Raw genomic sequence first — 15,795 nt, forward strand, 5'->3', positions numbered from 1 at the left:
ATGTAATCAGGTCTCAGAGCTTGTGTCATTCTGTGTTTTGGTTTTGTTTTTGGTTTTTAATCACAAAGGAGATAAAGAAGGGAGAAAGCACAGCCTCCCCAGTGGTAACTCTGCACTCCACAAACGAATGACACTTTTAGCTTTCAGCTTTTTATCCCCCTTTGCCTTCTGTATTTTATAAATGTGGGGGAAGAGGAGTAATGAGCTGAGTGTGCTAATGCAGTGCTACTGACTCCTGACCACGGGAGCTGCCAGCACACACCGTCACATCACCACATCAGCCTAACCACCAAGGTGGCAATGCTCAAAATGTCTAGCTAGGCACAATGGAACTTGCTTGTAGTCTCAGTGACTCACTCTGCCCAGGAATTGGAGGCCAGTGAGGGCAATGTGGCAAGACACCCATCACAAAAACAAAGATACAAACAAAATATCAATACTCTCTCTCTCTCTCTCTCTCTCTCTCTCTCTCTCTCTCTCTCTCTCTCTCTCTCTCTCACACACACACACACACACACACATTCTCTCTCTCACACACACACATTCTCTCTCTCACACACACAAGCACACACAGACACACACAAGATATACACACTCTCTCTCACACACAGACGCAATTCTCTCTCACACACACAAACACACACATAGACACACTCACACACAAACACACTCACACAGAGACACACACACTCTCACACACAGACACACATTCTCTCTCACACACACAAACACACATGCAGACACACTCACATACAGACACACATTCTCTCTATCTCTCTCTTTCTCTCTCTCTCTCTCTCTCACACACACACACACACACACACAGACACACACACATTCTCTCTCTCACACACACATATTCTCTCTCTCACACACACAAGCACACACAGACACACTCACACAAGGTATACACACTCTCACACACAGACACAATTCTCTCACACACACAGACACACTCACACAGAGACACACACACTCACACACAGACACACATTCTCTCTCACACACACAAACACATATGCAGACACACTCACACACAGACACACATTCTCTCTCTCTCTCTCACACACACACACACGCACACACACAGAGTAAAATTCCTACAAGTGTTAGTATTTGCACTTAGAATATTCAAGGCTTTGATTTCCATCTCCAGCACTCTTTCTCCCCAAGTGGGAAAAGAAATCTTGGGGAAATTCCTGGGCTTTAACTCATTTACTCATTCATTCATTCATCCTTTGTGCTTCATGAGCAGGTAGTGTGAGCTAGTCATTTAGTTATTCACAAGATAATTGTATTGTACAACCTGAGCATGTAATAGATTTTTGAGGAAATCCATCCTTGATGTGTATGTTGTACCATATTTGTTCCCCCAAAATGTGCTCTTTCCAAAAATTGTTTGGAGAAAATTTGTTCTGGCTGGTTCCCAGTTTGTATAATGTGAAGGACCACTTTGCTTTTTGTTTTTAAAAATATGACTTCATGTTACAGATGCTTTTATATGAAAAACTAAACAGGAGTGAGTGGTGCCCAATTTAGCCTAGCTCATGTACTTTACAACTGCATGTAGACAGATCTGCCATAATCATTAGTAGACACTGTGTGTTTGCAGGAAAATGGGAGCCTCATAGCCCTTCTTGGTCCAGTAGCTTTTGAGATTTGTGCTAGCAAGGCTGTCAAGGCTGTGGCTCCTTTCCCAGCCTTGCTCTCTGGGTGGGTGTGGCTGTCTGCTGTGGTCTGCCAATATTTCTGCAATGCACGGAACAGCAGCACATGTAACTTATAGAGTCCCTCTTTGGTTTAAGCTCTTAAAAATTACAGAAATGGTAAACTAGTTAGCATGTTCACTATGAAAATTCAAGTTGAGTGAATGAAGGCTTTTTTACAGATATTTCATAATTTATACAATAAAGCCACACCCTTATGCTTGCTTTTGGAGACAAGACCTTACTCACTAGTCCATGATGACCTGAAACTCAATATTTAGTGTGGACTGTCTGTGAACTAATGGCAATGCTCCTGCTTCAGTCACTTGAGTGCTGACATTATAGGTGCAAAAGATCATGTCCAGCTTACATTGTTCTTTTTATATTTAATATTGTGCATTGGTTTGGTCCTTTTAATTATCATATAAAGTTTCATTATAGGTAAACATTAATTTGTTTAACAGTTCCCTTAGTGGCAACATCTAATTTTTACTCTAGTCATACTGCAAATATCTGGATGCATCCTCAGTACATGCTCTGCTTCTATGGGAGAGAGGCTTTGAGAGGTACTACGGGAATGAGCAGAAAATACAAATTCTTGATAGCTCTAATGTGGACTTGTCTAATGTGTGTAAGTTTTCACTTGAATAAGATGTGAATAAATTTTAGTCAGGTATAATGATACATACCTATAATCCCAGTAGTTTGAGACTGAGGCAGGGAATTGCATTCAAGGTCAGCCTGTGTAGATGGAGTTTCTGTCCCACCTGCTCCCACAGTCATTCAGTTCCAAAGAAACACACAGAAGCTTATAACAATTATATACTGTTTGGCCTATTACCTCAGGCTTATTATTAACTAGCTCTTACACCTTAAATTAACCTATAATTCTTATCTATGTTAGCCGTCTGGCTTGGTACTTTTCATCAGTGAGGCATTCTCATCTTACTTCCTCTGCATCTGTTTGGTGTCTGCAGACTTAGCCTTTCCTCTTCCCAGAATTTTTCTAGTGTTGTTGTCCTACCTATAAGCTTGAGTTATATAAGAAGTTCAAAGGGCCAGCCTTGACTATAAACCCAGACCCCATGTGGTGGTTAGCCTCAATGGTCAACTTAATGAGAAGTGAACTCACCAGGGAGATAGACCTCTGGGCTTGCCAGTAGAGGATTATTTTGAATAGGTAAAGTGAAGTAGGGAAGACTCAGTGTTGGTGACTCTATTCTCTAGACTGGGACCCTGGACTATATAAAAGGAGACCGTGAGGTGAGAACATTTGTTCTTTTCTCTCAGTCTCCCAACTGTGGGTGTGATGGGACCAGTGCGTCAGTCTGCCAACTTGATAGACTGTACCCATGGAAAATGGTGAACTTAAGACTTTTATCCCTTACATTGCTTACACCAGTGTAGCTTATAACAGCAACAGAAATCAAAACTGAGATACTCTGTCTTAAAAAGAAATAATGGGAATCTGCACAATATGCTCTTGAATTAAATAATTCAAGAGGCTTGGGCTAGGGAGATCAGTCAGTGGATGTTTGTTTCACAAGTATGAGGATTCAAAATGGGATTCCTGGAACCCAACCCTGATACCCACATAAATTATCAAATTATATATATTACAAATGTTTGTATATCAATTTATCCCAATAAAGTTTTATGTTTGTGAGTGTATTATTATATAGATGTGTTCATATGGGTGTATACACATAGGTGTGTGCAAGTATGTAAGGTCAGAAGTCAACAACTCTGTCTTCCTTAATTGCACCCCGCATTAATTTTTGTGACAGGGTCTCTTTTTGACCATAAAGCCCACTGATTTCAGTAGGCTTACTTACCAATGAGCTCCAAGGTTCCATTTTCTCCCCCTAGCCCCAGTGTTGGGGTTAAAAAATCCGCACATGTTTTTCCTGTGGGTTCTGGGTTTCCAAATTCAGGTCCATGTGCTTATGAAAAAAGCACTTTACTCTCCCCAGAGCCAATAAAGTTGTTTTCAAAAGGGAAGAATATGTGTATCCTAAAGTTTGAGAAGGCCAATTTCTATTTATTTATAGACTTCTTGTTATTAATACCAATATGGGAATTTTTTATACTGCCCAATTTTGTTAATTTTTCTGAGGATATATATTCAGAGTCATTTATTTTAAATGTTATCCTTGTGCATAACTATTTTACTGAATTATTTCATTAAATATTGTAATTATTGAGCTCATTCTCTTGTAACTTTTTAGGAAGGCAATTACATTGGCTACAATTTTTCCACACTGTACTCACTAAAATGCTCCAGTAAACTGTCAATTTCCACAAATATCCCTAGCTATTTTAAAGGAATGCATATAGAATCCTTGTATTGATGCCTATCCAATTTAAGTCAAAAATTTTGTAAGTTTCTGTAGTGACAGCTTGATTCTAATTTTCATTAAACACACACACACTTTTCTTTTGCTTTTAAAAAATAAACATTATTTTCTCTTTTTCCTTGGGGTTCTGTTGAGTCTTAGGTTTATGAGTGCTGACTCATCACTATAAAATAGATTTGCAAATAAACAGAAGGCCAAGCAATGGATTTTTACAGCTTTGACTCGCTTGGTCATATGCCAGTCACTTGAATACCTTAGCCATTTCTGATTCTGGCAGACTCTCCAAGCTCTGTGGGCACTGGGCCCTCTGTCATCATTACTGGGCAGACACTGGAAGGGGTTCACTTCTCTTGGTTTCTGAGTGTTTGGAGGGAAAATGCTGAGAAAATCAAAGGCCAGCTGAATGTGTGGTAATGGCTGTGTGGCTTCCTTACCAGCCACCTCTCTGTTTCTTGATTGCAGGTGGTGGGGGATGGTACAAGAGAGGTGTCTGGCTGGGATTATGCCTCTGTGGTCCTTGCTGCATCACTGGGTCAAGGGGTCCCTGACCATATGTCCCCATGAGGACCCTGCATCTCTATTGTCTCTGGAGTTTCATCTGACAGTATCCTTTTTGAGCAAAGGAGAATTCAACAAACTTTGATTTCCAAAGTGCCGTTGTGGCATACGATGAGTCACCTCAGCCTCCCACTCTAGGCTCCCTCTTCTCTCAGAAAATTTTCAATAAGCCAAATGTTTCTGCACGTCCACTTTTAGCACTTCCAGCTGGGAACTCCTGCAGCTGGGGCAATCTTTTAGAGATGTCATTGGCTCATCTTGGCCAATCTTGAAATAAAGATTAAAGTCAATCTGGGTAAGGTAGCACACACCATAATCCCACTATTAAGGAAATAGATGCATGAGAATCAGAAACTGAAGACTAGCCAGGGTTGCAGAGGGAGACCCTGTCTCAAATATTAAAGATTAAAGCCTTCAGCTTGGCCCCTGGACAAGAACTATGGTTGCTCGCTTGGGTTCTTGGCTCATTGGGTCGCACGTTATTACTCAGGATTATTAGTTCATGTTGAGCTCTTAACTAGGTCTTGCTACACACCACCCGGGGCTTCTGAACATATGCCATGTCCCTTCCTCTGCTACCAGTGAATTCCTACTTTCCATACATATTTCAGTTTAGGCATCCTTCCTTCACGTGACGATGGGCTAGATTCATCTGTGTTGCCCATGTCTCTGGGTACTTTCCAGACAAAAATTTTATTCCTTCTAACTGCATAAAAGTTCTTTAAGATTTGTAGACACTCCAATATTATATTTTTTACTTGAAGACTTTTATAATAAAGTTTATTATTTTTTCATTTATGTTTTAATTTAAAAATTAAAACGCTTTCTTTTCCATTAACCCCTTAAATTCCAGGAATGCCAGGATCAAGTCTGCTTTTGTTTACTTGTATCTAGTGCTTATCATAAGATTGGGCAAATAGTGAGCATGCTAACAAAAAGATACAAAATAATTTGAAGCAGCTCAAAAGTACTATTTATCACAGCATATATTTTTTCCTCATAGACAGTGAGAAGAGGTCTTACACTGTACTGTGAATAGTATACTATTTATGATTTCAAAGATCTTATTGTTTAGAAAAATAGCTTTATTCATTTTGCTTTTCAAAAAGAAATGTTGAGCTGGGTGATGGCTCAGTGGAAGTAAAGCCCTTGCTGTGCATGCAGGAGGCCAGGAGATGGGCTCCATAACACTCCTGTAAATGCCAGACGAGCTTAGGGACCTGCCTATATTCCCAGTATATGGGAGGCAGAGCCCCACAGCAAGCTGGTGAGCCAGAGTATGTGAATTGGCAAAATCAAGTGTGATACTGTGCTCCAATATATGTAAGATGGAGACAGCTTCTGGCCTCCACATGAATACAAACACGTGCACCTACACACAAGTGAACATCCACACACATGCAAAAAAATGTTATATAAAGTACTAATTCATTCAAGCTTTTACTATAAGCAAACAGTTTACTCACTGTAAAGAAATAAAAGCAATTAAAAAAATTTCTTTCATGCATGTAAAAAACCAGAATGACTTGCTTGGCAGTTCCCATGACCAGGGTAGATATTTAAATTTGTTCCATCAAAACATGGGTTGAAATTGTAGCTAGAGTCTATGGTTAGTATGTGTAGTCCATGACAATCCACACCCAAACAAATAAAAAATATAATATTCATAATAAAATTATGTAAAGAAAAGCAAAGAGGTTAAGGAGGGGAGAGAGGAGGAGAGGAGCGACAGGGGCATTTATTTTAGCTCTGTATGTTGTAAGCTGAAGTAACAGAGGACAAACACTTCCTGGCTGAAGAAAGAAAGATGAATTACAGATGGTGGAGGCTGGAGATGTGTGAGGAGGCACAGGGCTGGAAGTCAAACAGCAAAAGAATTGTATTCATTTTAGAAATGGAAAAGTTTATGGGATACATTTCTGAATCCCCTTCAGAAGCTAGTAAAATATATTTTTCTATGTTTTCTCCAGCTTTTAAAACTCTACAGATGCAAGTGTGTGATAAATGTGAAAATTAAGTATTGGCAACTAATTATGTTCTCGGCAGAGTTAATTGTAAAGATAGACAAAGGTGTGCAGCTTCTGCTTGGCTAGATATTTATGGGTCTAGACAAAGCAGAAGGAGCCCTCAGGATTCTTTACAAATCTGGTATTTAAAGGAATGGCAATGACTGTTAGATGTTTTGGCTCCCGTCTTCTGGTATTCATTCTGAAAGATTTATAATCCTTTTGGGAGTGTGGTCAGTGACAAGAGTCGAAGGAAATCCTGAAATGTGGAAAAACTAACTTTTCCTAATATAAAACTGTTCTAAAAAATCCCTCAAACCTGTGAATATGTTTCCAGATTTTCAGAAAAAGTTGATTTACAGATTTTTTTCTATAAGGTTCTAACTTCATATCAATAAATTTGAACCTTTTCTTTGATTCTGACATTGGTCTAGAAATAGATAATTCAGAAGAATGTATGATCACACCTTTTGGGTGCTTGTTATAAACAATGGATTTTAAACCCACATAAGCTGCTGCGAGTGTGTGAGTAGCACAGCACTCAAGAGTAGAGACAACCCTAGACGGGATAAAGACTGAGCCAAAGAGAAACCCAAAACCCTACCAAACAAAAGAGAAGCAGATCCAGAAAAATCTGGATCATGTGCACCAAGAATGTCCCGACAGAGCATTCTGGATCCTTGGAGATATTTTGGGGTGAGGGGGCTGTGACCGTGACTAGATACTCTATCCTATGTCACCTTCTCTTCCTCAGCCATGACCAAGTTATTTTACCTGCAGTCATTGGTTTGAATTCCCAAACACCCAGTAGGAGAAACTTGTTAGGAGTGTTCAGATTGCTCCTGGGACATCCTGATGCCATTTTAACGATGAAAACACAGCCACGTCCAAGGAATTCCTTCCTTTCCTGCCTTCACTCTTTTTTGTATTATTCTGCTTCCTTTACCAGCCAAAGGACTGGATGATACTCATACCCACTCCTCCTTGTGATTACTGATTGCTTTTCTGCCCTTGTTTTCTAGATGGGAAACAGAAAGCAGTAGAGTATCCTGCCCTCAAACAGTGGAGTTAATAAGGAGGGGAGGACTTACCATTTCACACCTTAAAGCTGGCTGTGGGTAAATGGTGCCCACCTTCCTCTTGCCAGTCAGGAGCAAGAGAGCAAAGCTATAAAACAACAGACTTTACATGTAGGTGCTGAACTGCTTTTGTAATGCTAAACCTCCTCTTCATACAAGGGTGGTTTGGATTACCTCAAGAGAGGAAATGTGGCCAGCACCACCTCTCCACTTTTTAGAAGCACAGGGCATTTTCTTAGGACAAACAAGCAAAAATCTAAACATTCTCCCCTCAGCCTTTGATTAAACCTTTAAATAACCCCCTCTTAGTTTCTTGTCTTAAAAGCAATAAATTGTTTTAACTTCTCACTGAGGAACTGTGTACATGCATGTGTGTGACCTGAAGGAGGCCACTTGCTGTTTGCCATTTCTGTGAAGTCTTTATGTATTTTCCATTACATAAAATTGCATCTTTAAATGTTAATTTTAATATTTATATATTAAAATATGGATAAGTAGAAAATACAAATGTATCATAAATACATGTTTTAATGTGAATTTGTAGTATTGATAGTCTCTATTTTCTACATCTGATGGTCTGCTTTCTGAAGCTTTGACACAATATCAGGATTTATTAAAGAAAAGACATTTATCTCGCACCATTTTGGAAGGTAGGAAGTCATCCAATATCAGGCCCTGGCATCTAGGAATGGCCTGCTTCCTGTGCCCATGGGGTGAAAGGCATCCATGGAGAGAGGTTATAGTCATGTTAACTAATCCACTGGCATTAAACCCCTCATGGAGGAAAGGTCCTCATTGCCTCACTAATTTCTCGGGTGTTATATTTTTAATTCTGAAGAAGGGCAGTTTGTCACTGCCCTCCACCTATGACGAGTCTTGATGTTTCTCTGCTGAGTCATTGAGTCACTCAGGCATGCAGGTCCGGGGCCTTTTTTGTGCTGTACACCTCAGGTCTTATAGAACCAATTTCTGATTCCACATAGCCCTAGATGCACCTAATCTATGTCCTGCTGTTCTGCTGCATTCCATGTGGTTTCCTGGTGTAGGAGGGTCTTCTGTCTATATGTTACTTTCATTGGTTAAATAAAGAGACTGCCTTGGCCTAGCTGATAGGGTAAACTCAGGTAGGTGGGAAAGACAGAACAGAATTCTGGGAGGAAGAAAGCAGAGGCAGGCAGAGAGCCACCCGCCATAAAGCTGCCAGGTCAGACATGCTGAATCTCTCCTGGTAAGCCACAGTCTCGTGGTGATATGCAGATTATTAAAAATGGGTTGAATCAAGATGTGAGAGTTAACCAATAAGCGGCTAAAACTAATGGGCCAGACAGTGTTTAATTAATACGATCTCCGTGTGGTTATTTCAGGTGTATGCTAGCCGGGAGGGATGGAACAAGGAGCCCACACCCCCATTTACAACAGTTTCCCTCTCCTTTGTGTGTCTGTTCTAGACTGTTCCATGTACACAAATGAAGGAAAAACAATTTTTTTCCTCTATGTTCACACTGAAAGTCAGCATAAAAGACTTGTGTGACTTCAAAGAGTGTGAGTATTTCCCCAATAGGTGAGCAAGCAACTCTGTAACAATGGATGCCTCTTCTGAAACTGAGTGATTTCATTGGAGGCTCTCCAAGATGAAATTTTCTCAGATGGCTTCCGAGGCCCATGAAAAGGCCAGCTATGATCCCTGCTTCTCACTGGTTATAAACAGGATTCTCACAACACTCCCATCAAGTCTAATGAACTTTCTATAACAGATCACAGGCCTTAGGAAGACATACTCACTTGTTGCTCTAGTTTGTTTTCTATTGCTATGATAACTACCATGATGAAAAGCATCTCTGGGAGGAAAGAGTTTATTACAGCTTAGTGTCCACCATGACTGGAAGACAAGACAGAAACCTAAAGCAGGAACCTGGAAGCAGAAACTGAATTAGAAGCCATGGAAAAATACTACTTACTGGCTTGTTTATGACTTGCTCAACCTGCTTCCTTATACAACCCAGGATTATTTACCCAGGGAAGATACCACACACTGAGCCCTTTCACATTAATCATCATCAATCATTAATCAAGAACACCCGATAGACTTGCCCACAGGCCAGTCTGATAAAGGTATTTTTCTCAGTTGAGGTTTTTGCTTTCCAGATGACCTTAGTTTGTATAAACATGACAAAAACTAGTCAGCACACTGGTTTATTACAATTAATATGTTCCGATACCCATGAAGAGCTGTATTGGGCAAGGGTTTCTAGGCCCTTTCTGTGCATACTCCTTTCTTTCCAGAAACACCATATTCTTTGGGATTTTTATGGAGACTGACTGATGAAATTATTGGCCCTTTATGATCAGCTTAACCTCCAGGCTTGCTCTTCTTCCCAAAGCTAATTGGTAGAGCTGAAAACCCTAGACCTTAGGGTTACCTTTATCCTCGTGAGGACAGCCAGAATCCTGACCTGAAACAGAGGATATCAACCAACTTAGTAACATGGAAAAGACATTTAACACTTCGAAGATTATAAAGATTGAAGAATTATGTGTCCGAAAACTGGACAAATACCAAAAGCATGCATTTCTCAGTCTTTGTAAGAGAAATGTTCAGAGGTAGATTGTGTTTCCCAGTGCACTAATCCAGAACTGGGGTGAGGGCATTTACTACCTCAACATAACACTTCCATCCTCTAGTCACTCTTCTAAGGTGTGCCCCACGGACTCTCTTTAATGCCTGCTATCACGCAGTGTTGTAGCTGTTTAAAGGAGCCCCACTCTAAATGTTGGCGCTTAACTGGAGAAACATTTTACGATGCTCTGTGTGGCGTTCCCATGCTTTGGCTCACCATAATTCATTTAACAAATTATAACCCACTCAGAGAACTTTTAAAAATTTTATGTGCTGTGGTTTGGGAGACACATTTCCTAGCTTGTGGATTTGTCTGTATGGGAATGTGGCTTTATTTAACTATTACATGGTATTGCATCTTCCTAGGGGGGAAATCAGACAGCAACAGTGATTGCTTTGTGTTCCATGAGGGATTTCAACTTAGCTCAAGAGACCTGTCAGCTGGCAATTAGAGATGTTGGAGGACTTGAAGTCTTAATAAATCTACTTGATACAGATGAAGTCAAATGCAAGGTAAGGACTTTGTCATGATGGCTGAGAGCCCTGGGTCCCTCACAGCTCTCTCGGAAGCTCTGGATGCTAACATATACTTTGCTCTCATTTGTCGTGTACTATGATTGTTGATGATCTGTAACTGCATTTTTTTGTTCTCATTTTCTTCTTTATATTTCTACTATCTGCTTGTGTTTCTGAGAGGAGAAATGTCTGTTTATGTAAATAAAGGAAAATGTAGAGGGTGTGTGTAACCTCCAGGGATGGAAACTTTTTCTTAAAAACCTTCATTGAGGAAGACTTTTAGGTTAGCTTAGACTTTTTAAAAAGAAGTACTTGGGTATATATTAAAGCCTCATTCATCTGTCACTTTCTTTCCCCCACATAGATTGGTTCATTAAAAATCCTGAAGGAAATCAGTCATAATCCTCAAATAAGACGTAATATTGTTGACCTTGGGGGCTTACAAATTATGGTTAATATACTCGATTCTCCACACAAGATTCTCAAATGTTTGGCAGCTGAGACAATTGCAAATGTGGCCAAGTTCAAGAGAGCCCGACGGGCAGTAAGACAGCATGGAGGCATCACCAAGCTGGTGAGTACCACCATTACCATCTTCAGAGTCTAACAGACACCTATACAGCCCTATCTTATGCTCTGGAAACCATTATGTGTGACCTGAGAGTCTTTTTTATTTTTTGGCAACATGTCTTTAAGAACGATGTCCACGTATTTACATTAGCAAGAGCCATAAATGAATGTTCAGCCTTGATTTTCAAATAGAGAATTTAAAAAATATTGTCATCTAACAGGATCCACTGAGATAATAAGGAGGTGGAACTACCAAGGTGACAGAGAGATGCCTACTCTCTGTGAGGCCCTGGGCTTAATTTCTAGGGTGATAGAGAGATGTGGCACCTGTAGAAATGGGGTGGGGAGAAAAGAGGGCAGAGGACAGGGGAGGAGAAGAGGAAGAAGTGACAAGGTTCGTGGTAGGAGATAGGTTTGGTAGCTCCAGCTTCTGATATGGTGATTCACATCAGGACTTTCCTCCATACAGTCAAACTGCATTGTTAGAAACAACTGAAGGCAGCCTAGGTATGTATAGCTTTTATCAAGTGAAAGTTATCTATGTGCTTCTGAGAAGCACCTGTATTCAGCAACAGCATTGTGTTTTGGAAAATTAGCAATAGCAAAAGGAGAAGCTATATGTTAATTAATATTATATAAAATCATAACAGGATCAAATAAATTGATATCAAATTTTAGAGAACTGCTCACCACATATAAATCTATACATACAATTAGAAATATACACAAAGAGATGGTCACAGAGGTATCTCTGAGTGACTGCTGAGTTTTCAGAGGAAAGCTGTAGAAACAAAGAAAAAACATGAATTTCCTCTTGGATTTGTCAATTTGTCTTCTGCATATAAGACTTTCTTTAATCATTGTGAAAAATGATTATTTCAATAGTTACCATCAAAAGAAAAAGCTTAAACTCTTATCTTGTCAGCAAAGACTTTAGAAAAATAAAAATCAACATTGGGAAAGAGTGATAGCTAAGTGGATAGGAGTGCCTGCCTGTCATCAACCTGACAACCTGGGTTTAATCCTGGAACCCATACGATGAAAGGGATGCATGAATTCTCACATATCGTCCTCTGGCCTGAGTGTACACAAACACACACACACACACACACACACAGAGAGAGAGAGAGAGAGAGAGAGAGAGAGAGAGAGAGAGAGAGAGAGAGGAGAAGAAGAAATTAAATATAATTAAAAGCTTTAAAAGTAAATGTAATATAGAAATGCAAGAGTCTGCTGGTGCTGTGTCTACCCTGGCTTTTGTTTTACTGGCCATGTCCACTGCTACACTTTAACAAGGATGTGTCTTACCCATCTTACTATCTTCCACACCATTTGGAGCTGTACCATATAAACTACACATAAAGGTTGGTGCATATCTGTTGGATGATTCTTATTTCAATATGTGTGTGTGTTATTTTATGGTTCTTGCGTTTAATATTAGGACCTCATACAAATGCTTTCCTACTGAGCTGAATCTCCTGTCCAAAATTAAAAAATATACAGTGAGAAGTGGTGTGTTCAGATATCTACTAAAAAGAGGCTCAGTGTTTTCACTTGTAATCAATGGAGTACTATAAAGTATAATTGCTTCAGAAGTGAGATAGTTTTAAGACTGTGAAGGTAGGTAAACATATGGCTTGAGCATTGACAGAGACAGAGGTTTGGGGTCTGTGGATGTTAGCCGTGTAATTTCTGTACAGTTCTTTCAGCTCTCCCTTGTTAATTTTTTTTATCATGATTAAGGATGTTGTAACTGCTCAGGGCCATGCTGTACAACTCTGAGTACCAGAATTCAGATCTCAGCACCCATGTAAAGCTGAACATGGCAGTGTGTGTCTATAATCCTAGTACTCCCATGGTGAGATTGAATGTGGAGAGAGGAGAATCCCCAAAAGCTTTCAGACAAGCTAGATGGCATACACTGTAGTAAACAAGAAACCTTACCTTGAATAAGATGGAAGTGAGGACTGACACAGGAGGTGTCTGTCTCTGACCTTGTCCTCTGACCTCCACAAATGCATTATGTCATACCCATGCTTTCACTTACAGATGAGCACACACAAACCCACATGTATACATACTCAAACACACTATACACACATCAAACATACACACATTTTTTCATATTTAAATGTTGGAAGAAATGCAATAATTACCGAGTATCAAAATACATGGTGGAGCTTTCCATTGAAATGAATTTTATCACTTATAAGAATGAAAAAATAAACACAGAATATGGGCCTTTGAGTCTCACAGCACATTTGGGAACCTAGTATTTATCCAATGGGACTAATCCAATAAGATAATGGCTCTCATTTCAATGTGATTTCAAATAGTAGCCAAATTAGGAATAGAAATTTGGTCAGTACTGGATGACTGAGTTGGACTGAGTTGAGAATGTGGTAGTGTGTGCAGGGTACAAACAGAAATAAATGCATGTCTATGACTAGGAATATACCACAATTGAGTAGTGGTAAGCATCAAACAAGGAGAACACGGGTATCTAAAGCACTGTGTGCATGTTAGGTGTTTAGCTGAAGCCAGCCAGTCTTGGGAATGGTGGAGAAATAAAAGAGGGTTGAGCAGTCAGTTCTAAAAAGGAGAAAGTCAGGAAAGGCTGGAGAGAGATGTTGCTTGAGGGCTTGTGGAGGGTGTCTGCTATACAGACACACCACAAAGGACATTTCAGGAAGATGAGGCCAAGTTTGACAGGGCAGTTTTCAAAGTTGCTATTGGTTTAATGTGGCCAGATCCATGGCAAGAAGGCTGAAGTGGTGAGATGAAGATGAAGGGTGTGCTTCTCACCGCAGGGCCTTATCCAAAGAGTTAGGGGGAACTAAGTGGTTTGGACTTTAGAGGGATAATGAGAATAACTACCACAGACAAGACATTGCAAGGCTCCCTGCCTTGTGCCACCATCTTAGAATTCTCTTTCTGTGTGTGATTCCCTTCTTGTATGTCACAGCTGAAAGCAGTGGCCATATTTCTTGCCTTCCACTACCTGTACCCCGTTGCCCTTTGAGAACTAGCTAAATAAACCAAGAATTTGGAATTGAGATTGAGACCCTGCTTAGGAGTGGGTATCCTGTTCTAAATTTGGTCTGGGTGGTTGTGACTGCGTGGTGAATAGTCATGAGGTTTGGCCAACAGTGGAAGAAGAGTGGATGTGTAAACAGTGATTTCTACCTTCCCAGATAAAGGCCGTGAGCCCAAAGAATGACAAGTACCCTGGCTTTAATTCCTCCACAGGGCATCCTGACCTACTGCTGTGTTCCTTTAGTAAATTGTTTCCCCTTAATGGCTTTGGTGACTTTGGTCATTACAAAGAAAAAAGGAGGACACTGGCAATTTAGTTTAATGGGTTCGGTTAACATACATGCAAAGCTGTGCCCTCCCCCATGGTATTAAGAGTAGTAAACCATCTGACTTGCTTTTCAGTCTTACTGGCTTTGGAGAGCTTGGGTTTCTAAAATACTGGCGGTGATAATATGGATTATAATAGTATTTTTAGTTTTTTGCATGTACAGTCTAGGCAAGCCTCAAACTTATTAACCCAGATTGATCTTATATTCATAGTCCTGCATCTGACTCCTGAATGCTGAGATCATAGGTAGGTCTACACAACTATGCCTGATTTATAAACAATCTTATAAATACTAGAGCTTTACTAAGAAAATAATATCTTGGTGAATATTTTCTCAAAGGAAGAAAATATGAGTCCCCAGATCCAGAGCACAGTGGTATGGAATGTTTTCTTTCTTTGTTTTCACTGTCTGTAGTTTAATCTAAACATATCTAAAATAGTTTTACTTTTGACAGTTAATCTTAGTAGCAACCTGGTAGCTACTGAAGGATAGATTCACTTTTATTTTTAAAACTTCTGTGTTTGGTCTGGTGGGATGTCTCAGTGAGTCAAGGCACTTACTGCCAAACCTATCAACCTGAGCTCCACATTATGGAAGCAAAGAACTGGTCCTACAAGTTGTCCATTGACCTGCACACGTGTGTGCTGGTATGTACATATCCATATGTGTGCACACATGTACATACACACACATTTAAACACAGTCAAATAATAAAAAATAGAAAAGGTGACTGTGTGTGTTATATACATCTATTCGTGCAGGTTGCCCTGTTGGACTGTGGACAGAATTCAACAGAACCGACTCAACCAAGCCTGTATGAAACCAGAGATGTAGAAGTGGCTCGCTGTGGGGCCCTGGCACTCTGGAGCTGCAGTAAGAGTCACTCGAACAAAGAAGCCATTCGTAAAGCTGGGGGCATCCCCTTGTTGGCTCGGCTACTGAAGACTTCTCATGAAGACATGCTCATTCCAGTGGTGGGGACCTTGCAAGAATGTGCATCAGAGGTGCCCAAGCCATTCTC

The 15,795-nt window shown here is 40.1% G+C and overlaps 1 protein-coding gene across 3 annotated transcripts in view; it reads left to right on the top strand.

The window, feature by feature from the left end:
* LOC130885799 (outer dynein arm-docking complex subunit 2) overlaps positions 1-15,795 on the top strand; it is a 170,453-nt gene that overhangs the window by 50,045 nt on the left and 104,613 nt on the right. For all 3 annotated transcript variants that reach the window (XM_057787580.1, XM_057787582.1, XM_057787581.1), the window contains 3 exons: positions 10,690-10,836; positions 11,204-11,413; positions 15,536-15,778. In XM_057787580.1, the coding sequence (XP_057643563.1) occupies positions 10,690-10,836; positions 11,204-11,413; positions 15,536-15,778 (600 nt within the window). The remainder of the gene's footprint in view (positions 1-10,689; positions 10,837-11,203; positions 11,414-15,535; positions 15,779-15,795) is intronic.

Source organism: Chionomys nivalis, chromosome 13 (genome assembly GCF_950005125.1).
Source record: "Chionomys nivalis chromosome 13, mChiNiv1.1, whole genome shotgun sequence".
NCBI lineage: Eukaryota > Metazoa > Chordata > Mammalia > Rodentia > Cricetidae > Chionomys > Chionomys nivalis.